The 27,115-nt window shown below is 43.5% G+C and overlaps 2 protein-coding genes across 2 annotated transcripts; one reads left to right on the top strand and one right to left on the bottom strand.

Moving 5' to 3' along the window:
• Nucleotides 1-12,778: 12,778 nt before the first annotated feature.
• On the top strand, nucleotides 12,779-13,469 carry LOC124651833 (photosystem I reaction center subunit V, chloroplastic). Its single transcript, XM_047190864.1, has one exon. It carries the CDS (start codon nucleotides 12,862-12,864, stop codon nucleotides 13,294-13,296), a length of 435 nt encoding a protein of 144 aa, XP_047046820.1. The 5' UTR covers nucleotides 12,779-12,861; the 3' UTR covers nucleotides 13,297-13,469.
• Nucleotides 13,470-13,865: 396 nt separating this feature from the next.
• LOC124653233 (WPP domain-interacting protein 1-like) lies at nucleotides 13,866-17,761 on the bottom strand. The gene is made up of 2 exons (XM_047192299.1): nucleotides 16,512-17,761; nucleotides 13,866-14,748 (listed from the first exon to the last, which is right to left on the bottom strand). The coding sequence occupies exons 1-2, from the start codon at nucleotides 17,518-17,520 to the stop codon at nucleotides 14,102-14,104; spliced, it is 1,656 nt and encodes a 551-aa protein (XP_047048255.1). The 5' UTR covers nucleotides 17,521-17,761; the 3' UTR covers nucleotides 13,866-14,101.
• Nucleotides 17,762-27,115: the final 9,354 nt, after the last annotated feature.

Genomic DNA, 27,115 nt, shown 5'->3' with positions numbered 1-27,115 from the left:
CGCCATGGTCGCCTCCGGAGTGATGTGTGAGTAGTCTACCCCTGGACTATGGGTCCATAGCTGTAGCTATATGGTTGTCTTCTCCCCATTGTGCTTCATTGTCGGATCTTGTGAGCTGCCTAACATGATCAAGATCATCTATCTGTAATTCTATATGTTGCGTTTGTTGGGATCCGATGAATAGAGAATACTTGTTATGTTGATTATCAAAGTTATGTCTATGTGTTGTTTATGATCTTGCATGCTCTCCGTTACTAGTAGATGCTCCGGCCAAGTAGATGCTTGTAACTCCAAGAGGGAGTATTTATGCTCGATAGTGGGTTCATGCCTCCATTGATATCCGGGACGATGTGACGAAAGTTCTAAGGTTGTGGATGTGCTCGTTGCCACTAGGGATAAAACATTGGTGCTATGTTCAAGGATGTAGTTACTGATTACATTACGCGCAATACTTAATGCAATAGTCTGTTGTTAGCAACTTAATACTGGAGGGGGTTCGGATGATAACCTGAAGGTGGACTTTTTAGGCATAGATGCATGTTGGATGGCGGTCTATGTACTTTGTCGTAATGCCCAATTAAATCTCACAGTACTCATCATAATATGTATGTGCATGGTCATGCCCTCTTTATTTGTCAATTGCCCAACTGTAATTTGTTCACCCACAATGCTGTTTATCTTATGGGAGAGACACCTCTAGTGAACTGTGGACCCCGGTCCAATTCTCTTTACTGAAATACAATCTATCGCAATACTTGTTCTACTCGTTTTCTGCAAACAATCATCTTCCACACAATACGGTTAATCCTTTGTTACAGCAAGCCGGTGAGATTGACAACCTCACTGTTTCGTTGGGGCAAAGTACTTTGGTTGTGTTGTGCAGGTTCCACGTTGGCGCCGGAATCTCTGGTGTTGCACCGCACTACATCCCGCCGCCATCAACCTTCAACGTGCTTCTTGGCTCCTACTGGTTCGATAAACCTTGGTTTCATACTGAGGGTAAACTTGCCGCTGTACGCATCACACCTTCCTCTTGGGGTTCCTAACGGACGCGTGTTGTACGCGTATCAGACCTCAACAAATTGAAATCATCCATGGTGACCATCTTAGCGTCCCCTTCCATAGGTTTTTAGTCTGACATACTCTTAGGCGGTTAAGCCTGAAATAAGAGCCGAGGCTCTGATACCAAATGAAAGGATCATATGACGCACCTAGAGGGGGGGTGAATAGGTGCTAACCAATTTTTAGTTCTTTTTCAATTTAGGCTTGACACAAAGGTAAATTCTCTAGATATGCAACTAAGTGAATTTACCTATATGACAAGGTAATCAACTAAGCAAGATATAGCTACGCAATATAAGAGATAGAATAGGATAGAGGTAACCGAGAGTGGAGCACGCGATGACACGGAGATGATTCCCGTAGTTCCCTTCCTTTGCAAGAAGGTACGTCTACGTTTGGAGGAGTGGTTGCTACGAAAGCCAAACCAACAGCCACGAAGGCTTCACTCAGATCTCCTATGGGCAACGCCACTAAGGCCTAGCCCACTTCCACTAAGGGATTTCCTCGAGGCGGAAACCGGGCCTTTACAAGGTTCTTGGGCCACACATCCACAACAGAATTGGAGGCTCCCAAATCTGTAACAATACAACAATCAACAACAACACATCAACAACAATCAACTAGGAAACCAAATAGGAACACTAGCAAGAGGGTCCTTAAACAAATGAGGGGGAAATGTAAATCGCTTCGGTGAGGATGTAGATCAGTGTCTTCTCCTTCGAATCTCCAAAGATCAAGAGCTTTGGTTGGGGGAGGAAGGAGATCTTGCAAATCTTGTGTTCTTGAGGTGGCTCTAATGGTGGTGAGACTTGGCAGATTTTTGTGCAATGATTGAGCAAGGAGCAAGGAAGAAGAAGGGGAATCCAGCCGTTGGAGCTTCCGGGGGGCCAGATAATCCAGCCTAAGTTAGGGCCGGATAATCCGCCCCCCCCCGGAAAATCCGGCCGCAGGGAAAATCCGGCCAAATATCCGGCCCATGTCCAGAGCTGCTTTTCTTCAGGTCCTTAGCCGATTTCGAGGGGGCCGGATATTTTGGAAATATCCGGCCCGGATTATCCGGCCCTGGGGAAAATCCGGGCAAATATCCGGGCAATTATCCGGCCCAAGTCCAGGGTGTACTGAGCCACAAATCCTCAAGTCCTTAGCCGAAAAATGGGGGCCGGATATTTTGGAAATATCCGGCCCGAATTATCCGGCCTGGTGATCCTGTTACAGCTTCTTTTTGACACAACTTACAACATCCATCACACATATATATGTATCTATATAATCCATGTACCACTTAAACAAACATTAGTGTATCACATACATTGACATCAAACACACAGAACATAATATGAGAGATGTTCTTTCACCTCCTCAGTAAGAATTTTGTACAACCATTTACTTAGCAGGCACTTGTTTTTTTAATTCAAGGACTTCAATACCTAGTCCTCCTTGATCTTTGGGTCTACAAACCATGTTCCACTTTGTAAACCTATATTTTTGCTTTGTGTCATCTGTTTTCCAAAAGAAGAACGAGCGATAAAAGTCAAAACGCTTTCTCACTCCCACTGGTATTTCAAGAAAAGAGAGCATAAATATTGGAAGGCTCGTCAAAATGGAGTTGATTAACACTAATCAATCACCATAAGAAAGTAATTTTCTATGCCAACATCCTAGCTTAGCACGAAAACGACTTTCTACGGGTTCCCACTCGACATTTCTAAGCTTCCGATGATAAACTGGTATCCCCAGATATCTAATTGGTAAGGCTCCAACCTCACAACCAAAGATCTGTCATGTATCTACTGATTAGCAAGAAAAATGCCAAGTCTCGCCGGTTTTGTCGAGAATATTTCATCTAGCACACGGCGAAGGCACACTTTTCCAAGTGTTGACCAAAAACCGTCGATAGAGAAACAACGCATGACAAAATTAACAAAAAAACTCTAAGCAAAGAAAAACACTCAAAGACAAGAAAAACTCTTGACAAAGAATGTGGACACACGTTCCCATCCGTCGTGAGCGGCTGCCCACTGACTCTCAAATCACACATCACATCATCTCCCACTACCAACTCTCCTCCCGAACGCGTCGCCACTCTCCAAACCACGTTGCCATCCACATCGCTAGTCCTACGCATTGTTTCCACTCCGTTGTCATGTGGATCTATCTCGCAACATCGTTTGCTTCGTCATCGCAGCCCGCTCTGCATTGCCTCATTATGTGTCATCCACCTCTCCCAAATTTTAGTTGAATAAGTTAGAGATGGCATTACTAGTTGATTTAGAAAGAAGAATTATATAGTGGTGTAAAATGTTTTAGAAAATGGTACTTTTTCGAAAAGGGGCATAGCCCAGCCTCTGCATCGAAACGATGCATACGGCCTTTATTATTATTGCGAAGTTTAGTAGTATAGCAGTTTTACATCATGGATCCGATAAGGTAGAGACAAGTATCAACCATCTAAAAAGGAAAAACAGTATCATCTTAAGCATCTTGTAGTCTACTAGTGTGCCGCCACCCAGTAGCATGGATAAAGAAGTCCCGAGTAACCGTTAGCAGACAGTTGCATCCAGTAACCATATTCTCCCGCTGATCTTTCCGTAGAAGCAGCGCCCATTGCTGAATCCAATGTATTGCTCTTCGGATCACCTGCAAAAAATTAGTTCTCATTTGTCTGTTAAAAATAATGTCATTTCTAGTTGTCCAGATAGACCAACATACATCTGAAATTCCAATCCGTATTCGCGCTTTATCTTGTTTATTAACCCTATTAAGCCAATTTCCAAACATGTTGGTAACATTAGCCGGAGGAGGCAAGTTATATGTTGACTAGATCATACGCCAAATAATCTTAGAAAAGGGACAATCAATAAAAAGGTGTTGTACCGTTTCCGATTCATTACATAAACAGAACTCTGTACATCCTTTCCAATTTCGTTTAATCAAGTTATCTTGGTTAGTAACACTTTGCTATCGAGGAACCACATGAAGATTTTGATTTTTAATGAGATTTTTAACTTCCACAAATATTTCCGTAGAAAGATTGTATGTCCCTGCATCAAGTCAAGGTACATTGATTTAACCCAAAAAAATACCCGAATCATTAGTTTCCACGCAAACTTATCCGGATTATTTTACAATTGCACTCGCATGAGGTGTTGGCAAAGATGCAGCCATTGAGTCCATTTTTTATCATTTATATTTCTTCGGAAAGTTATATTAATAGGAGTTTGTGCTAACACAATAGCCACCGACACATTTTTTTCGCTGCATTATATTATATAAAGACGGATATTGTTGGGCTAAAGAAGTGTTATCTAACCAAGTGTCTTCCCAAAACTGGACTGAATCCTCAGTTCCAACTTTGAAAAAGCCTCTATTGAAAAAAATCATTCTTAACTCTCATAACACATTTCCAAAAAGGGGAGTCAGTAGGTTTATTGTGCTAACGTTTGACTTTTAAATATTTATTAGATAAAAGTTGTTGCCACATTCCCTCCTCAGTGTGAATTTTGTACAACCATTTACTTAGCATGCACAATGTTCAAACATAGAGAGTATTAGTTTCATATTAATAGCCTTTTCAATGTCATTTTCTAAAAACAGGATGGTGTATCATCGGTGTATTGGAGAATCGAAACTCCCCCATCAACCAAATGAGGGATAAGGCCTCCTACTTGACCCTCCTCTTTTGCAAGTGCTATCATGATTGCTAACACATCAGCCACTATATTAAATAGAATGGGAGAGAAAGGATCACCTTATCTCAACCCCTTTCTTGTTTGGAAATTATGACCATATCATCATTGACCCTAATTCCAACACTTACCCGTTCGTTAAAATCACACAACTTGGGATCAAACCCTTTCATTCGCAACACTTGCTGTAAGAACGGCCATTTGACTTTATCATAAAACTTTTCAAAATCTATCTTAAAAAGAACCACATCCAATTTTTTTGGTTGATTTCGTGAATAGCTTCATGTAACACCACTACCCCTCTAAAATATGGCGTCCCGGCATGAAGGTTGTTTGTGTTGGTTTAATAACCTTATGGATTAATCCAGAAGTTCGAATGCTCGCAACTTTAGTAAAAAAAATTGAAACTCACATTGAGTAAGCAAATTGGTCTTTACTAATGTATTCTAATTAAAAACATTTTCCACTGCCTTCGTTATGTCGGTAAATCGGTACGGGCGGATGGTACGGTGCAAACCCGCCCGTACCGAACCCTCGGACCGACTTTGTCTGTTTTGATTTTTGGCCGGACGTCGGGTACGTGCTATACCGAGAACCTCCGTGCTGCCCATAATTTCCTTTTTAACTTTATATCTTTCTAACTTGTTGGGATTCTTTTTTTGCACGATCATAACTTTAATTTGACAAGTTTTCTTCTTCATAGCCCCTCAAAACTCCTAGAAAAGTCTTTTCTTTTATCCTAACAGATCTCGTCCAAGATTCCCGCAACCCATACTACCGCCACCATGTCTCATCCTTGGAGCATCACCCCTTCAGCTTATGGGAAGCAAGGTACCCCTGATGCCTGGAGGAAGGACACTACAAGGGAGAAGGAGGTGGAACGATGGAGGAACGAAAGTGACCCGGAAGAGAGAAGATCATTGGAGGACGGAAAACTTTTGGTTTGGTTGTAGGTAAGGATGATGACTATGATGAAATCGATATGAGCATCGAAAAAGATGAGGAGTTGTTTCTCATAAACAAATTGAAGATGGAAGACCAGGACATGCAGGAATCCCTGGATAAGCTGGACAGGCGCATCAAGAGAATCGAAGAGAAGGCCCCTAGGTCCGCAGAACGTATTCGGCTTTTGCGACGCTGCCTGGATCAGATGGATCAAAATATCATTAAAGGGCTGGTGACTAACCTTGATATTTGTCTTCGTTCTCTTCATACGCAAAAAAAGACACTTGGATGTGATCAAGAACTACATTGCTCTTCTGGAGAAATTGGATAAAGAGCATTCTGACCGCATCATCTACCTCGAAGCCTTCACCGTCACGCTGCAGACCAAGATCCATAAGCTTGAAGGAGAAACCCCTTCGAAAATAGAAGGAAAAATTATGATATCAAATAATCGCAAGGATTATTTGGTCCCACCTGGTTTGATTCCAAGCTTGGGGAGATCTATAACACCTTTTCATCTATCCCATTAGTTCACATATTTACTTTCCATCATGCATTTATTTCGAATTTCGATAAGGATTACATAAGCACTTGTTTAATTTCCCTTGGAGAGTGAAGGATTTTTATCCAATGAATCTTGAGCCGCTATTTCATCTGAAGTATGATTGAATTATTATTATTGCATTAGATGTATGAATTAGAATGAGTATTATTGTACTTGCATCATGATAATGATTTATGGTCCTCCACACCAGAAGCTTTGATAGAATACATGAAAATTATTTACAAAGTATTTTATGATCATTGGTTCCTTCATGTGAAAAAGAAAGAAAGAAAGAAAGAAAGAGAAAAATAAAAAGAAAAGGAAAAGGAAAAGAAGTGCAAGAAGAAAAAGAGTTGCTCGCAGATTTCATTAAGAAAAGCGATCTTCATGATTTTATGATATTTAAATAAAGTAGTCTTCTTGTCTACTATCAAACCTTGAAAGGCGTGGAGGACTTTAAGTCATTTGAGTATAAGAATAGTATGGTGTAATTCATGCTCTAATTTTACATCCGATGTTGTAATTATTGTTCTTCAAAATGCATCATTTGTTTTAATGACTCTTGCTTCATGAACAAAGATGACTCTGTCCATTAAGCTTCTATCTTTCTCGGGGACGAGGCAAGAGTCTAGCTTGGGGAAGTTGATGAGTGTATTTTTAGCATGTTTTTACATCGTTATTTTATCAAGTTATCATTGAGTAGTACTAGGATTTTTGTATTTCACCGTGCTACTGCGCCCTTTCTTGCATGTCTACACAAGATCTTGAAGTAATAAGTCCATGATGAAATATCAAAGAAAACTGACATTTTCTGGCATTTTGACGTGATAGAAATTATTTTTGCACTTAATTATGAGCCTGGGCGAAAGGACAATGCGGGGAAAACTTCCAATAGCTTTGACGGGCATCAGTACGGGCAGGCCTTGCCCGTACCATCCGCCCGTACCACCCTCCAGAAGCACCGCCTCGTCAAATACTTTCACCTCCCGCGGAAGGATCGGAGATCAGACACACCCAACTCTATGAAACAGAGAAACACCGCCCCAGATCAGATCTCAAGAAGTAACTTAGGAGAAAACAAGATCCATGCTGCTCCATGGATCCTCGGAGGACAAGGCATCATCCCCTTCATCATCATCAACCGCTGCACCATCACCATCATCATCCTCCAACCATAGTTGTAATCTTGATTGTTATTGTGGATTTGTATTCGAATTTGTTCCATTCCTTTAGTCCACTTCATAAGATTATGATGATGTTCTTGATTGCTTCCATTTGTGAGTAGTTCTATTAGTTCTTGGGGAGATGGAGAAACCTTAGCATGATCAATATGAGATGAATCTAAGATGATCTATGGTTTTAAGTATTAATGTATGTTAGTTCTCTCTCTTGATATTATGTGTTGTGCATCATGTAATATTTGTCTTATGGTCTCGAGAGGGAACTACTCTTTGAAGTGTGGTAAAGTGAACGTCGGGAAGTGACATTACCGTATCGGCTCTTTGAAACATGAATACGGGGATAAGAGGGATTCACTAAGCTCGTATCGACAGCCACGGGGTAACACCGTTAATAGCAATATTCAATATGTGGCTTGCAGAATACTAGCTGCCGTGGTTATTTAGATATGCGATGACCGGTGTCTTTCTGGACGCATCTTATTACGGAGCTCTCCCACAGACAATATGGTTAAAAGTATACTTTATCTTGATTAACATGAATCCTAGTGGTAGAGGTGGGTCCAATAATCCCTGAGAGCACTTTGTCTTATTAAGTTTCAACCCATTTCTTTTACTACTTTATTTACTTTATATTCAACCATTTACAACACCCCCTTTAATTATTTTGAGATTAGCAAACAATTTATAAATAATCTTTAGTAGAAAGTAGCAAAGGGCTTTAAGACCATAACCAGTAGCTCCTTGTGGTTCGATATACTTATTTCGAAACTAGCTACAATTGATCCGTGTTCTTGCAGCTATCAGTACCCATGTTCCTTCGCGGTACCAAAACCCCGACACCATTGGAATAGCTAAACATCACTTTTATGACTACCATGTTACAGTGTACCATTTGATGACGTCAAAGCAGTCGTCGATAATAGTGATTAAATATGGCCTCACGGTCTACGGATTAGGTTACATCATTTCATGCTAATATTGCAATGTTTGAACATTGTGACTTGATCACATTGCAATACTATATGGGTGTATGTCCATCAAATCATTCATCTAATAAGGTGACTCCATTATTAATGACGTTGTATGTCCATGATCAGGAAACCTTGATCATCTTATATTACTAGGGACGGGGTTTTTTTGTTTTCATACCACACACGTTTATGAATGTTTCGGCTTAATACAATTATAGCATGGAATAAAACTTATTATGCACAATTATAGATATGAAAATAAAAACTCTTTATTTATTTGCCTCTAGGGCACATATCCAACTGATTTATGTCGCTACAAAGCTCCTCAATGATATGCAAGGTAACCAATTTCGGTGGCATGTGGAGTGGTCCGCTTCAACAAAGATGAACTAAGTCACCGAGGAGAAGAATGAAAACCTACGCAAAGGTAGATGAGCTCATTTTCATGATAAAAGGTAATGAAGGTAAAGTCAGCCCTGATGCTAAGGTCGATGACATAGTTTTTATTTCACTAAATGGCTCTTACCCAGCATAGATGAATAAAGGTTATAATTCTAATTTCCAAAAATCATATCCTAATCCTGCAGGAGCACCTAATAATTATTATGGAGGAAATGGGAATGTTAATCGTCAATCACTAGAAGATTCTCTTAAGTCTTTATTCAACTCAAATTTAGAGAAGTAATCTTGTAATCAAAATGAAGGATACCATGAATCCGCAATAGGGCAACTATCTAAACAAGTGCTTATTATGAAAATTGATGTAACATGAACTGCAACAACAAGTAAAACTGTAGAGGCTCAACTTGATAAAATTACTGAGAACCAAACACTAATTCTCACCTAATTTGCGGCAAAACCAGAGCCTAAACCTAGTGCTGATCTAAACATGGTAAGAAGCAGTGCGAATGGAGATGACGTTGAAGAGTTGGACTATGGTTACTCACTCACATGACTACACCACCGTGGAAGACCTCGTGAAGATGATTAGATGATTACTGTGAAAAACCCCGGTATTGAAGGAGGTAATGATGCAGCATACCATTTTTTATTAATCAAGTTGCTGAGAATGTACGTGAGCTCAAAAATAAATATAAAAAGCTATCTATGGATGATATATTCGAACCAACTATTGAAATAAGCATAGGAACTAATAAAATTGTTGTACTATGTGATTTAGATGCTAGTGTTTCTACAATTCCTAAAACACCATTTGATAGGATTAATCTTGGTTCATTTATGAGTAATGAACTTAAGCTAAACATTGTTGATTCAACTTATATGTAAGCCGTGAGAATCAAAGAAAACATAGTTGTCAATATTAGAGGCTATCCTACACTCTTTGATCTAGTAATAGTATATATGCTAGAAGAAAATCTGGCACCTATCATTATCGGTAGGACATTTTTAAAAACCGTTAAAGCTTTAATAGTACATTCTGGTAATCATGATCGAAGGTATCAACCCTTTTTCCGGCGCCGTTGTCGGGGAAACAATTGTTACCCATGGTGTGAGGTCATTAGAGATTTCTTTTGCTAGTTTAATTACTATTTTAGTTTATTGTTTTCTTAGTGTTCTTAAACGAAAACCCAAAACCATTTTGCATTATCTTCTTTGTTTATTTCATGTTTATTGATATTCTAAAACCCATTAAAAATTGGTACTATGGCAGCTAAAAATATTGGGGAATTTGCAACTCCCAATGATGATTATTTCGCGTGCCCAAACGAGTCAGTTCTGGTCATTAACCTCCTGCCTTGTTTAGCTAACATAGCTTGATTAAAGAGGAAGTCCCGAAAACCCATATCACCGATGGATTTCGGTACTACAACGTTAGACCATGTTTTCTAGTGGATTTTCCTCTTCACTTCTTCACCTCCCCACCAAAACCTAGCAATATTGTTTGTAATTGTCTTACACATCTTTTTGGAAAGTGAAAGCAACGCATAGAGTACATCGGTATGGCTTGAAAAATTGCTTTCACCAACACTTCCCTCGCTGCCCCGCTCGTCTTCTTTGCAACATAACTACTAACCAATTTCTTGGGTCTAGCAATAATGTGTTCAAATTGCTCATCCGTCGACCGAACCAATGCAGTTGGTAAACCCAAGTATTTTTCGGGCCTCAACGTCAACACCCGAGAGTGTGTGCACCTCACCATTCATATCATCCGTACAGTTTGAACTGGAAAACACCGCAGATTTGTGTCGGTTAACTAGCTTTCCTGAACCCTCTCGATATTGTTCCACAATATTATGCAATCTCGATGCACCACTAGTTGAAGCCTGCACCAAGACAAGACAGTCGTTCACAAATAGTAAGTGTGACGACCAGAGTGCATCCACGACTACTCTAATGCCACGTGAAAGATAGTGTGGCTCTGAATATTTGATTAAGCAACTTAGACCTTTCGAGCAGAGTGAGAACAGGTAAAGGGACAAAGGATCACCCCGGGAAATCCCCTTGATGGCATGAAAAACTCTGAAAACTTGCCATTCACTCTGACAGATAGAGATATGGTGGAGACACATTTCATCACCAAATCTATTCATTGCTCCAAGAATCGCAGCTTCTCCATAATCGCTCGCAAATAGACCCACTCGAATCTATCGTAGACCTTTGCCATATCCAATTTAATGGCACACCCACAACTCTTTCATTTCTTCCTTTTCAAATAATATATACTCTCATATGTTGTTAGGACAATATTTGTAACTAAGCGCTCACGCACAAAAGAGCATTGCTCCTCTGAAATTATTTCCTCCAAGACAGGTAGTAGCCGCAACGAATAACCTTGGATTCAATCTTATACAATACATTGCACAAGGCAATGGGTCTATACTGAGTAAGGTCATGTTGTTTCACCTTTGGGATCAATACGAAAACAAAACTTGTTCGCAAAAAGATGTACCAAAACAGAACAATTAACGGATTCAGCCATCCACCCCCTTCTTGTACGGATAGCAAACATACATGAGTATGTAAAATATCCGAATGTTTAATGTAAAATCCTAGCGTAAAGCCATCAGGGCTAGGGCTAGGGCTAGGGGATTTATTGAGGTGCATCCTGAATAAAGCCTTTTCAATCTCCATGTCTGTGAACGGTGCACTAAACAAATCATTCATCTCCATATTGACTTTCCAAGGAACAAAATTTGTAATTAGCTCAGGAGTAGTATTTTGTTGTGCAGTAAACAAATTGTTATATAAAGGATTAGCCATCACTTCCAACTTAGCTTGAGATGATGCATAGGTGCCATCATCTTTTCGAAGTGATACTATCTTGTTTGTCCCTGCTCGGTCTCACGCCTTAGTATGAAAATACGCAGTATTTCGATCTCCTTTTGCAAGCCATTGCACGCGAGAGCTCTGCTTCATCATCGTCTCTTCTCGTGACAACAACTCAGAGATCATGTACATCAGGTTCTTCTACTCCCTCGATGGGCCACATACCAACGAGTTGGCACGGATTGTCTTCAATTTCTCATAGCCCGCAATTTTATGTTAACTATTATGCACTTTGCCGAACTCCCGTTGTATGAATACGATTTGCTGAAATTGTATCACGTTCCACGGTCCTTCTATGCTTCTCCTCAATATGATGGTTGTCTCACCAACAATACACTGTAAAGTTGATTGGTCACTTCATTACGTGATGATAAAGGTGCATAAGAAAGATTGATCAACACTAGATGATATTTCTATAGAAGTTGTGTAGTAAAATTGCTCAACTAAGGTACAACTTTCAATAAATCATCTAGATCCGTCTAGCTCTTTTTTGCAGCAAGTGTGCGTGATGTTCTATAGGTATCAAGAATTTGATGAGATTATATGAGATGCTACACGAAGTAATTTAATTCATGATCTGCATATCATGGTACGGCATGATGGCTAGAGCCATGTGATTGCTAATTGTCATTTGCAACCCATGTGCATGCAACAGGATGTTGCAAGCCATGTGTGCTACTCCTGGTCAGCATGAATCCTGAGGGAAATCTAATGGTGGATAACTTAATTCTCATATGTTTTTACACGGTTGCGACACGAAAATCAAACGGTTCCGGAGTTAGGCCTTTCACAATGTATTGGTTCTTAGCACATTATACTTATAACTTAATACATGCTGCATGCACAGCCACCTCCTTCACTCTTGACCTACTGGCCATCCATGTAACTTTCGAGGGGCAGAGGAGTGACACGACACAATGCTGCTGACTTGTTGAGAGAAGAGAAGAAAAAAGTATGGCTCAGATATACCTTATCCGGCACCCTCCAATGGCCACACGCCATGGACACACCACGGAATTCCCCCTCCCTCCACCACTAACCTCGCATTCCCGCGCCCCCACCATATCTCCTATATACCCAAACAACACGTACGTAGCGCCTACCACGATCAAGAACTCGCCGGGCATTGGTCGTTCTCGAGCACCCACAGCCACAGCAGCTCCGGCAACAAACAAGGACCACCCATGGCCACCTCGACCGCCGCCGTGCTGTCCCCGCCCTCCGTGGCCGGGCTCCGCCTGGCGCCGTCCCCGCGGCGCGCGGCCTCGTTCCGGTCGACGGCCTCCACGGCGAGGCGGTCCGTGGCTGCGCGTGCGGCGTTCGAGCCGTCGGTGGTGATCAGCCTCAGCACGGGGCTGTCGCTCGGGCTGGGCCGCTTCGTCTTCTTCAACTTCCAGCGGGAGAACGTGGCGAAGCAGGTCCCCGAGCAGAACGGCAAGACCCACTTCGAGGCCGGCGACGTGCGCGCCAAGGAGTTCGCCGGCATCCTCAAGTCTAACGACCCAGTCGGCTTCAACATCGTCGACGTCCTCGCATGGGGCTCCATCGGCCACATCGTCGCCTACTACATCCTCGCCACCACCAGCAACGGATACGACCCCACCTTCTTCTCCGGCTGATCTCTCCCTGCCCCTCAACCCGGAGCAGCTTGTTGTAATCTGCCATCTTTTCAGTAGTTCTATACCGTTGATGATGTATGTATCATGTATGTGAGATGAATTAATCTCGACAAGTAGTGCAAGCGCGTGTGTATATTGATTGCCACATGAATTTTATCTCTCTAATTTCTACATGTCAATACTCAATAATGTCTGATGGTGTATTCATTATCCTTTTTTGTGCCAAAAATTTGTTATATTTTCAGTGTGTGTGGCACAGAAAAATTGTACTCCACTACTTCATGACTTGCACAGAACACCCAGACAGCAGGAGAGAACAAGATGATATCATTACCACTGGTACACTGAGAATGTTGGGATTCATTACATTTCCAGGATACAGAACAAAAAAGAGTCACGTTTGCCAGTTTTGCTTGCCCAAAGAACAGTTACATATTCAGATGTGTGACCCAGAAAAATTGTGGTGCTTCATGGCTTGCCCACAACTCCGGGTAGCAGCACAAAGGAAGATGACAGCATGAACACCGGTACACTGAGATGTTGGGATTCATCAACGTTTCCAGGATACAGAGGAGCAACAAGCATATTTGTAATTCATTAACATTTCCAGTATACAGAGGAGCAACAAGCAGATTTGAAATTAAGTACAAGTAACATATGTATGAGTATGACTAGCAAAATCTGAGTTGATGTTACAAACCGAAAATTTATAAGGCCATCAACGCCTAATAATAGATTACAGGAAACAACTTTTCAAGAATGTCTACACAGAGGCTCATCGCCGGCAGGGAGGAACATCCTAACCTCAAGTAGGTACAAACTCAGTAGGAGTGGGCAAGAACCGCATGATGAATGTCCAAACCGCGATGCACAGCAGTACTAGCTGAATGGAACAAAAAAGCGAAGCTCGACTTGCTCCGGCCTGCAGCTTCAGGACCTCCGAAGCATTCGAGAGGTCTTTGCATTGTGCCTGTAGCTTCTCCGTCATCTCGTGTAGCATCATCGCTCTGTTCTCGGTGTGCCGTAGCTTCACTTCCAACTGCTTGTGATCCTCGGAGAGGGACTTCTGTGCTTCGTAAAGAGTATGGTGATCCTCAGTCTGGGGTTGCCAAGCTTCTGAAGCTCTTGTCAGGATAAAGCACTGAATCTCTGCCTCCATTTTCTCCATGAGCAGTTGATCAACTTCAGACTGTAGAGACAGCAGCTTGCTACTGTATAGTGCCACTTCCCTTGGTTGTGTCTGGTTGAGTGTATCAAGTTCAAGTATTCTTGAATTCTTCTCATCGATGAGAGTGGAAGCTTCTTCCAGTTTGGACTCGAGAAGCTTCAGCTTTTCACCTAGATCTTCCGAAAATTCTTCGCAATCAGGTGAGCCGCTCCATTCATTTTCATCGTAGTTGGCTGTGGAATTATCACTATTTTCTTTTCCAATTTCCACAAACATTTGGATCTCTGCAGAAAAAATTAAAATATTTATTGGAAAAGCACTTTGACTGAAGCTAAAACAGATGTCATGTTTTCAACAGAACACTTTAGTCCTGCTGCAATGACACGGCAACAGAGCACTCAATAAATTATAACAGGAAATGGACTAAGGAAACTTCTCAGAACATGCAGGCAAAGCAATGCTCTTGCTTTTTATGCTACAATGGCTAATACTTTGAAAAAAGCTTGCCGACAGCAGAGTACATAAATTTCTTCTGAAATGAGATGAAGCGGGCAACTTATTAACAACTGAATGCGACAGTACATACAACGATATAAAAGCACAGCACAGAGATCTATTATCGAACGGACAAGTCAACAATTGCAGTAATTAATTTCCACACCATTGAATTAAGGCATTGATCACCAAGTCAACAGTTAACTGTGTATACTAGTTTGTGATGTGTGAAACAGCAAATATACATGTATTACCTAATTTTTAAACAAGCATTGCTATCAATTTTAACGCCTAACCTTACAAATAAAATGGAACAAAATGTCAACAAAGACCATTTTGCAGGATGTTCTCACATAATGTTCCCTAACTTCTACACCATGTTTGCGACTTTTTCTCATGGGAGCATGCTCATTCAAAATCAGAGACGCGGTCTCTGCTATAGTCTTTACAACGTCAGAAATTCCTGTTAGTCCATTACCTCTTCGTCTACCATTCATGTGTAATTATGCCATACTGACACCCTCACATCACTAACTAGGATCGCTGTGTCCTACCAAGATATCATATCTGCACTTAATTTGGATGCATGTGCCTCATCCATTACTACAAGTTCAGATGTTCTACTTTCTAATGATATAATATTTGTGTTGTATAATTTGTATTATATTAGTCAAATTAACAATCTAAGTATGCGTGTAGGGCACTATTAACCGGGACAGGGGGAGTACCCAGAGAACAAGGGACATGTTGATGAACATCGGTTACCAAATCATCAACTTCTATTTGATCTCAATTTTGTTAAATGCATAACTCACTATAGCTTGGCTTCCATAAGCCAAAGAGGAAAATCGGGATATTAGTTTCGACTGTGATATTCAGTGAAATACATAGGGAGCAAATGCAAAATTGGCTTCAATTTTTGGAACGGCCAAAAGGTGCCTTGTGCACATCTAGGAACCGTGTGGTTTATTGGCAGGAGTGTGCACATCGGACAAGAAATCGTCACATAGAAGAGGCCAACCTATGATTGGTGGTGTACCAAGAAGAGAATAAGACTGGCGTATTGCACAACATCTCGCATATTGGACAGGAAAGAGAATCAAGAGCAACATATTGGGAGAATGGCCAATTTTGCTGTAGTAATGGCCATGGAAATTACTGAATTAACACCACTTGATATGAACGAAACATGATGCTATTGTGAGATAAACTTGTAAAAACATCATTATTGTAGAACACTATAATGCACCAAGTGTTGAGTTATTTCCAGCTAATAAAGTAGGCCTTTTTAGGAAACCGAATGGTTAAATCTCGAAATGAATAACTGAACAAATAAAATTAGTAGTAGACTAGAAATTCTGAACTTCACCATTTAAGGTCTAAGATAATAAAGGGGCAATGTGAAATGAAGACTTCCATGTCAAATACTACTAAAAAGAACACTTTCTCAATCTAAAAGAACAAGCTTGGGTACTGATTCATTCATGCATCAAGCTAAAGCGAAGGGGATTATTTCTTTGCAAGAATAAAATAAAGGGGATTACAGCAATACCATTCTCAAGTGCTTCTTGTGCTGACTGAAGCATCGAAATTGACTCGGTGTAAGGATCAAGACCTGAATGGATCCCTCCGTTCTCACCCTTGCCGATGCTCCCTTCAAAGCCATTATCATGGGCATACAGATCACCATTCCCCATTACCATCCTCCCTACAACACTCCCATTCTCCTTATAGAAGCCTCCTGCAGGAGACCGCAAGTGCTCACTTGGAGCGTCCTCGTCGCTGTGCTCGCCATCAGTGTACAGAAACTTGTGGACGCCGTTGCTGCTGACGCCAGCACTGGATTTCCGCGCGTGAGCAGCGCCAGTGCTGCGGAGGTCAGACTCGACGCTGGAGCGCGAGTTCTCCGCGTCCGCCGTGGAGGAGGCCACGGAGACCGCGCGCGCCGCGCCGACGCCGCGCGCGCGTGCGGTGCGGAGGTTCTTGGCGTGGGCGGCGGCGCCAGGGGCGCGGGACCGCGCCCTGTCGCGGTCGCGGCCGAAGCCGGCGAGCGAGAAGTCGTGGCGCGGGAGCGCGGCGGAGGACTTGCTGGCGCGGTCGTCGCTGTTGTCCGAGTCGGCCCCGCCCGCGCCGACGGAGAAGCCGGCGGACGCGATCAGGAACCCGAGATCCGGGTCCAGCTTGGTGGGCGCCGGAGCCGGAGGCGGCGACGGGGGCGCGTCCGGGGGCAAGAAGCTGGACTCGACCGACGCGACCGGGCTGTCCTCCTCCTCCTCCTCCTCGGCCTTTGCGTCTTGCTTCCCCTTGGGCGCGTCGGCGCCGACCGGGAGACGGCGCTTGTGGAGCTGCGCCAAGTCCTCGTCGGCCCTAGGGGTGGAGGTGGTGGTGGCGGCGGCGGCGGGGGTGACGGGGCCCGCGGGGGAGCCCTCGTCGTCGTGGTGCTCGCGGGGGATACGGCGCCAGCGGCGGAGGCCGCGGCCTTTGGCGACCGGACGGCCCGGAGGGGATACCGGCGGCGGCGACGCGCCGACGGAGCTCACGGTGTTGGCGCCGGAATCCATGCCGGCCACCGCCAATTGGCGTCAACGGCGGCGGCGGCGGGCGTGGAAAGGCCGATGGGATCACGGAGCTGAGAGGGAAGCGCGAGAGAGGAGCTGGCGGGAGCGCATGGCGGGGGTTGTGGGGATCGCGGATTCGATCTCGGAGATCCAAGGGAAGGAGCGCGAGTGTGGAGGCGAGAGGGAGGAAGCACAGTAAACAAAAACGGGAAATGGAGTTTTCCTTCCTCCCCTTATCGTTATGGTCGTTCTGGCAGCAGTTTCTATGATGGCTGTCTTCTGTGCATGATTACGTAATCTACCCAGATCAATTTTCCTATCGAACCCTATTATTATTGTGGTAAGAGCATCTAGCATAGTCCCGTAAATTGGGCGGAAACTGATAAACTCCGATGGTTATACGGGTTCGAGTTGAAACTGGGCTAAAACGTAGTCTGAACTCATGACCTGGCCCGTATAACGAGTTCGGGCCCCGAGAAACTGCGCGGTCGCCTCGTATTAAAAGGGGTCGCGGAGGAGAGTTCGATTTCCAAACCCTACTCCGCTCCGCCGCTTCTACTTCCTCCGCCGTCACCTCCCCCGTATTTCGGCGAGCAATTGAGCAGCTCGCAGCCACCCTTCCACCCTTGTTTCCGGCACGATGGCCTCCCGTGGCGGCTCTGCAGGCCGCGGCGCCGGATTGGGCGGCGGGGACTCGCCGCCGCGTCCCCCCGTCTTCCGCACCGACGCGAAACGGTGGACGTGGAACAGGTTGGAGGGCGCGCACAAGTGCAGCACCCGCCGGTGGACGAACTGGGGGCTCACGCCCCCAAGGAAGCTGGCGAGGTACGCCAACGCCGGCGAGGGGTCCTCGTCCGTCGGGTCCAGTCACGCACTGCGGCTCCCCATCGCCGACAGCTCGGACGACGACGAGCTCGTCCTCGCGTGGTCACCCACCTTCTCGGCGGGCGACTACGTCCACGGCTCCGACGAGGAGGAGGTCGTGCTCCCGCAGACGGAGGCCATCTCCGAGGCGGAGGCCCGCGCTCGCTTCCGTAGGGAGGAGGCGGACGCCGTCCGCCAGATACGTGAGTACGAGGTGGACCGCCGGGAGGAGCGCGTCCGCCGTGTCAAGCTCGAGATAGTCGAGCTTGACGCCGACGAGGAGTGAAGCTCCTCCATGCTAGCGACGTCGTCTGCCGCCGAGACGCTCCGCCACCACCGGCACCGCCGTGCGCATAGGCCATTATTTAGGCCGCATTTTGGTTCAACTTAGTAGCGCCCGCCGGTGTATAAGTAATTTAGGTTAAATTTCTCGAATTATGTAACTTTTGATGCTCAATTGGAGCATCAAATCCATCTATATATATGATCATCACCTAATTTACCCACGACATTTCATATTCAGTTTTTCAGTTCCTATTTTACGGATTCTATTCTTTGACAAGGTTTTTCCGACCCGTAAACACGAGTTCGGTGAACTAAACTCATAGTTTTCAGTTCACGTGTTTACGAGCTCTGCTAGAGATGCTCTAACGTTCGGTCTCGGCAGCCGTCAGATCCATACGGTGGAGCGGCGGCTGGATGAGAAAGGGAAGGAAGGAGGTAGAAGAGAAGAAATTGCAGGTAAGACTTTGTTTTGCGAAACATACGGCTGGGTGGTCTTATTCAGATCCGGCAGATCGTGAGATTGACGAAATCATCACTGACGTCTCGCTATTGACGGGAACATCGCCTCCCACTAAAAAAATATTTCGTCTTTATTTCAGACACCAAGTGTTAAACCTCAGGTTTGATCTCTGCTGAGCTGGGGGTGTCACTATCATCCTAACCATCTAACCACATGTTGGTTCTTGCAGATAAGACCACATATTGGGGCGTGTTTTGCACACAACCACAACCACGATCAGTTTTGCAGAAAAACCAATGTTTGGGGGTAATTAGGACAATGCTTTCGATGCCACAGGTTCACCTACGATTACAACGTCCATCTGCCGACGGAGGACAAAACCTACGAGGCGGACCGAGGGTCATCCAAGTGTATGAGTTGATGTTGCACGGCTCGACGGTGGACTAGCAGAGTTGTGCGGCATAATATTTGCCAAACCGACGATAGAGGAGGTCGTGCTATCGGCAGACGCAACCAAAGCCTGCGCCGATCATGCGTATTATCGCTCCAACTTGGCTGGGGCTGCCGCTCAAGGGAGTGCATCGAACAAGTGCGTTGACAATGGCCATGCCACCAATCCTATGACGCGCCCTCCCCCCAATCGGTGTTGGAATTTGGTCTTGGGCCTTAGCCCATAGCCCAATACAAATGCTAAAATTCTCTTTGGTCTATTCATATATGGCTGATTGGGAGAAATATGGAGTGGTTTACAAGGGGGTGTTCTAGTCCTTAATAAGTGAGTGAGAAGAGAGAGAGCACACGTACTCCTCCTCCTCCACCCACTCGCCCTGTCACGACGCAGGTTGTGGGAATCTCACCGAGCCGATCTTATATTTTCTCTATTTAGGAAATTAACCGTGTGATAAATTATGAGTCATTAACGGACGCTTTAATGCAGTCGTTTCAATCTAGATTTTCTAGATCGTTGTTGTGCAGACTTGGATGTGGGCTACACCCCACGAATCTTCCTAAACTGCACTATATAAACTCGGACGCAAATCCTAGCATGTACGAGACATATATGCGACTGCTTCTTTCCAGAACCTTGCGCCATCACCTTCGTTTTCCTCATCTCGTCCTTCGGCGTGCAACGATAGACGGAACAATAGGCCTCCTAAACCCTACCTCTCGTAAACCTGTCCGAGTGAGGGGAAATCAGGTTTTTGCGGAGCGCTTGCGCGCGACTATTGGTAACACGAAGTCAACGACGACTTCTTCCCGAACATGGGAGACATCTCCAACGCGACTGTTGTTGCCAACGCCACAGTCGTGGCCAATGTTGCACCGTACGTGAGCATGTCTTTCATGTTCCAATTTTGCCTAGAGTTTCTAGGGCAATGATTAACAAGTTAGGCGAGATAATACTAAATCAAAGATATAAATTTTGGCTTAGATAATGTCATGCCTGACGTCGCACGGTTGAACTGTTATTTTCCTCTCCTTGGTCTTGCTAGTTGTACTGTTATTCTGATGGTCCACAATGTCTGAGATTTTATTATGAGCCTGTAATTCTTCTTGAGGACTTACAAATCTATAATCAAATTTGTAATAATAATTAATAGGTGACGTTTTAAATCCTAACCACGTCAGTTATTATAATTAATAATAACTGACGTTGTTAGGTTTCAAAAATAACTGACGTGGTTACTGTTGGTTGTTTTAAGCTATTGGGTCTTACGGCTAATTGGCTGCAAAAAGCCTATCGAGATGCTGTATTATTTGTGCTTACCATGCAAGCTGAGCCGAAAATTTGGTTACGATCTAAATATTTATTTATGGACATGATAGGAGGGATGTAAATTAGGCTCTCTTTTAGCATTACAATCTTTCGGCCTAGTAAATGTAATCTTAGTAAGACCCCTTTTAACATTACGATCTTTACGCTCTGTAAACGTGATATTAATTGGGCCTTATTTCCTCAAATATTTATGGGCCTGATAGAAAGGAATCGAAGTTGGGCCGTTTTCGCATTTCAGCCCAGTAAATATAATCTTAGTATGGCAGCTTTTAACATTACGATCTTTAGGCCCAGTAAGTGATATTAATTGGACCGCATTTTCTTTAATATTTATGGGCATGATAGGAGGAATCTTAATTTGTATTAACTAGATGAAATCCCGCTCGTTGCTGCAGGACATAATGCAATATTTGGATTTGAACTTGTTTTAAGATCTCACAACTTGACTTGGCTGATGAAATAATCAACCTGATTTGTTACAAATATAAGAGGAAACTGTATAATTACATCTTATATGATACAATATATAGAAACATGACGCAAAGATGCAGAACTTAAGTATTTATCAAGGTACTGCATGAAGCGGACGCTCACATGTAATGGCCAGATGACGGTCATGAGTACGCAATCAAATACTTGTGTACTTAGAAGGAACAATGAAATATTAGATTGATCATTGCCTCTGAAAAAGTTCTTACACTTGGAACCATTATCCCTGGTTACTTGTGTAGACTTGGAAGTTGGATACATTATCACTGATTATATGACATGCCACTTAAATACTTAATGAATGCAAATGCTTAGGTGAACAATTATACATGGAAAATAAATAATATGAGGAAACAATATAAAATGTGTAATCTAGGTGTTTTGGCCTGAAACGCTAATGCTGCTTAGAAGAAAATTTAACCATCTCCGAATAGTATGCTTCAGGATAGGAAAAAAAAAATGCTTGGTTAGAGACAAAAATATTGTGCAGATAGAGGATAAAATAAAGTAGACTGGTTCAACCTTTTGAATCAAACACAACCATGGAATGAATCCTACATATATTCATATAAATAATAAGAGAAGCCTGAACAAAAGGAAATAATGAAAAGAGAGGGCAATATTTACATTTTAGAGCCAGGGAGAGTTTGAACAAAACAATGAACAACAGAGGGAGCAAAACTTCGTAAATAACTAAGTCCGCACCTTGCCCCGTGGATCATTTATCAACCCAACAATCAGCCATACATATATATAATCATACAACAGAATAAAAGTCCCCTTGTGCTTGAGAAAATCCATATCTGCACCTTGTCCTGTGGATGATCTAGCTTGGAAAAAAGAATAAAAATATAGATCCAATCCAAATGCTGGAACATTCAAGATCAAAGATAAGAGTGCTGCTTGCATTGAGATGGTATAGAAGATATCTCCGATGCAAATGTAGATGATCAGGTTGTCCACAGATCACCGCCGTTGTGGTCAAATGTCATCCCTGCATATGTTCCTTGTGGCTGGTGTCCCTAGCTTTGTTTCAGTTCCCACGCATATGTCCATGTGTTGTGATCTGATCTTCCATGCATTAGCAGGTCAAAACAACGATATCAGTTCACTGTTTTGCTTATCTAGAAATAGTATAATTCAAGAATGTAAGGTAATGCTCCAGCAAGTACACTTAATCAGGTAATTAATATAATAATTGGTATTGTATATGATGTACAATGGATTGGCAAGGAGTAGTAATTAGTACCTCTCCGTTCTCCATTTCCTGGCAAGATGTAGATGATGAATTGCCGGTGCCTTTATTTTCTTCTCACCCTTCCTCACGACCCATATCTATTAGTTTGAGCACATCACAGGCTATGACAGTCAAGAAAAAAAAATCAAAGTGCAAGGCTATGTGTTAATCGAGCAAACTAAATACAGATGTAGAGGAAGCAAACACGAAAAATCGAAATTAGAAAAGAATGTGAAACGTGAGCACATCCTAGGCTCCTAGGCCGTATCCAATCAAGAAAGAATATCTAAGGCTATGTGTGCAATCACGCCAATCTGAGTTCAGATGTATATGAAGCAAACAATTACATAGATTAGCAACAATTGGGAAGCCTGCACACAGGAGACGATTCCTCCGGCGTCCAAATCGTAAGAACCCGAGGAAGTTCAAGTATGTGAGGTAAATTGGCAATAGAAGATAGGGAACATGGAGAATACGGGGTGGAGGGGCTCACAAGCGGAGCTGGTATGAGTTGTGAAGCTGATGCCCGCTCGTGTTGGAGAATGATGCGTCGATTTGAAGCTGAGGCGCATCAAGGAGTTTATAATGGGAAGGGGATATTCTGCGCGACTTCTCGAATACCTCCATCAGTTTCCCAGGGAATAATATCTCAATCGTGGGGAGAAGAAGCGAGAGTGCTGAAGTGGACATTGATTGAGCAGGGAGAGGATGCGTCAATGGTGTAGCCGTGTAGTAGGTTGGTGGTTACAGAGCTGATCGGTGGAGAAGAGGAACAGTAGCGGGCCGGTTCTCTTTATTATACGTGGAACTAAATAATGGGCCGTGCTATATGGTCGAAGGATTGTCTCGTCTAGCCCGCTTAGGCTGCTCATAGTGGGAGTAACATAGCTAGTAACATCACATATCTCAAGGCATTTTGGTGACATGCCATGCCAATAAATGAAGAAAGAGAGTGAGGTGGTAACTAGCTATGTTACCATAACATCACACCTCAAGACAAAATGAGTCTACAACATAATAAATGACACAATGCATGACACCACATATAAGTTACTACCCACTATGAAGGTAGTAACCTAGACTAGTAACATGACATATGTTACTAGTCTAAGTTACTCCCCACTATGACCAGCCTTAGGAACACCCGGCTCACGTGGTGAACATGCGGGATGGAGATGGAGTAGACGCGACGGGCGACAGCAGCAGGGAAAACGATGACGTGGACTCACGAAATTGCACGAAAATTAGGTAGTGGGGTGTTTCTATTTAGAGATAAAAGATATCTACGGATCTTAAAGAGATTTTAATTGCACGAATTCCTGTTTCCACGTGTCGCACTTTCACTGGCACTGCACGTCCTAGTGCCACGTGTCGCCTTTTCATTGGCCCACGTACGCGCATGTTACTGGTCCAATCGGCGAAAAAGCTGTGCTACGTGTCTCCCTTTCATTGGGCCAGCTACGCGCTACTGGTCCATTCGGTCCGGAAAGTTGTGCCACGTGGCAACACATTAAACGCTACAGTGTTAGTCTGATTGACCCATTTGGCTAATCTTGGTTCGTCCACATTTCGGCTGACGTCATCGTAAATGACAAAGGTGATGTCACCCGATAGACCAGACACCTCAATCATTAGTCTGGCACACCTGACGCAATGGCCGCCGAACGGGGGAACCGACACCATGACGGAGTTTTCGTGTCACGACGATATGGGCCGGCCAGGCTCCGGGCTTAGGCGTGTTGTAACGACCCGCCATTATCAAATAAGTTAATGGCACCGGTCTGTGGAATATTGCTTGACAAACCATGTCTTGTCAAATAATAAGCCACCACAGAGATTTGCAACAGAGAATAGCTAGAGAGGTTCCTTAATATTACAATACCATGCCACGCAGGCTTAAGGTCAACTAAGCTTAACAACTTTACAAATTATTACATCTCTCCATCAGTGAGTACCGGCCAAGCCAACTAGATAACAAGGTGATACATATATAGCAGCATCCCTTACTTTACACAACTATGGATCATATGCTACTTATTCATCCCATCCCCCATAGATGGTATCCAGGTCATACATATCATCTACTGGATCAACGTTTAGGTCCAAAGCATAGCAGTAGCCATCCCCCTTATATGCTCCACTTGGTTCGAGTGGGAAACTCATATACTCCTTGCTCTAAGAAATGGAGAATTAATAGCAAGAGTGAGTACAAAGTACTCAGCAAGCTTAAATGGCAGAATGCAATTTTCATGACATGTATCATCAAACAATTCTTATTTCAACACAACACTTTCAAACAAAAATAGAGAGTTTTTGTAGAAAAGATCAATTCAATTTAAAAAGCTAATAATCACTTGTACCGCGAGATAGAACCGACAGTAGGTTCCCGTAGCCTCCAATCCAGGAGACAGGCATGATCATGATTTATTTTAGCACTGCCCAGGCTGGATCACTTTACCCACATTAACTCCGATTTTCTTGTTCTCGCAATTCTTTGAATGCAAGACATGACGAAGTTCAAAGCATTTCCTCATCTTGTACATTATACTTCCACCCGGCTAGGTATATCCTAGACGTTGTGTCGAGCCAAGATACTCAACACTGCACTTAAAGATAAAAGTGCATCGTTAATGCACCCATCCGGCATTAGCATGGGAATTTCATCACCCAACCTAGCACTACAGAACCATGTGGATAGTAAAATGACCTGATAAGTACTAAGCCTCGCCGGCCATAAATTTGACAAGTATGTGGTCGATACGATTTTGTACGGCACACAAATACAAGTGAAAGTGAGTATTACCCTAAAATATGATAACCCTGTGTAGAGAGCCCCACCTTCCAGTGATGTCCATTCGGGGTGCTCTCTACCCACCAATATATAAATGGTCCAGCTGCTCCATCAACTGAGACCATTGTTCACCATGAACACACACACATACCAATTTATTCCAAAATCATTTTATGCAAGTTGATGATAAGATACAACAGAAAATATTTGTTTTGAGAAAACTCTACTTAGAAATGGCCAAAGAAAGCTTGCCTGAACTGTCGTACTCGACCCCAGGTTCAGTTTGGTTCAGTAGATGTTTCTCCGCCGGTCCTTGCTCGCTTCCTGAAATTCGGCGAATAAATACCGAGACTAAATCGAGTACTAAAGTTCAGAACAAACGGACTCGTCGTTAAAATCCTACAGATAATTAAATAGGAAATTATATTTCTAAGTTTGGATAATAAACTTGTATTAGGAGATGTACGTATGGTGAGAAGCTAGCACCATTTAGACCATCCTAGGCGATTAGTACTACTAGCAACGTGTTGCCTCACTTTTTCCTGAAGCATCTCTCTCTTACCTAGCTCTGCTCCTGTAGGCATCGAGTAGTAGTACTGCTGGACACGCACACACTTCTAACTTCTCAACTCCTTGCTTCTTGCCCAGGTCGTCTGCCCCCATTACGCCGGCAACGGCGACGGATTTCTGCTGGCTTATGGATCTTAAATCCTTTCTCTCTGCTAAACCTATTCCCCAAATTTTCCCCTTCAATTACTTCCCTAAATTCTCAAATTTTGCTCCGCTTTTGTACTGCAGGTTTGGGTGCTGCAGTGGCTCTTCTACCTCCGCTCCAGGTTCAGGTCGCCGGAGTGTCCGGCCGTGCGGCCGCAGACGAGCTACTCCAACTCCATCTACAGGTGGGTGTCCAAATCCTAGATTCTACAGTGCCCAGTGCTGAAGCTGTGTTCTTAGCCTGTAAGTTTATTTGGTGGTTATCTGATTTAGGCTTTTTGCTCCCCAAAGTTTGAAAAACGTGCAGATTTGTCTACTCCTGTTAAATCCTAGATTTGTTTGTCTCAGGTCATCTACCTGACTCATCTTCCTAGTGTCTTCTTTCTTAGTGATATTTCTATGACAAGTGAGTAGTGCCAGAAAAGGATAAAGGGAGAATGGCAGAGGGAAAAGCACCTGTCGTGGATGCAAATGCCTTTGCTATTCTTGATTTGCTGACTCTACTCCTGGTGACAAGCCCTTCCTCAGGCCTGCTCCTCCCTGGCAGTTTAGTGGTGGTGGTCTCAGGTCACCATCCTCACTTATTGCTCTTGGATTTTTGTTGTTTGAGTGTGGAGAAGTAAACTGGGATGAAGAAAGCTTGGTCTGGCTTCTTGGAGACAGAGTGTGAATGTCGAGTGTTCCTTAGCCTGGTTGCTCTACTCCATCTATCAAATATCCAGCAGCTCTTCCTATTGGCTGGTAGTGGCTGCCCATCTCTGTTTCACTATGCAAGAAATGTGGAGTGTTCTAATTGGCTGGGTACACAGCCCATACCTAGACCACTATTTTCTAGTTGACTTAAAATCCCATGAGAAGTTTTCAGCTGTGGTCAACCTGTGTCTCACATGTGTCAATATTTGGCTGGATTGATAAAACTAGCAACTATGATATTGGTCAAGTTGGTGTGGCCTCATTGTACGGCGTGGGATCGGATGTTTA

This window comes from Lolium rigidum, chromosome 5 (genome assembly GCF_022539505.1).
Source record: "Lolium rigidum isolate FL_2022 chromosome 5, APGP_CSIRO_Lrig_0.1, whole genome shotgun sequence".
In the NCBI taxonomy this organism is placed as follows: domain Eukaryota; kingdom Viridiplantae; phylum Streptophyta; class Magnoliopsida; order Poales; family Poaceae; genus Lolium; species Lolium rigidum.
This window is presented reverse-complemented; position numbering and strand designations above follow the sequence as displayed.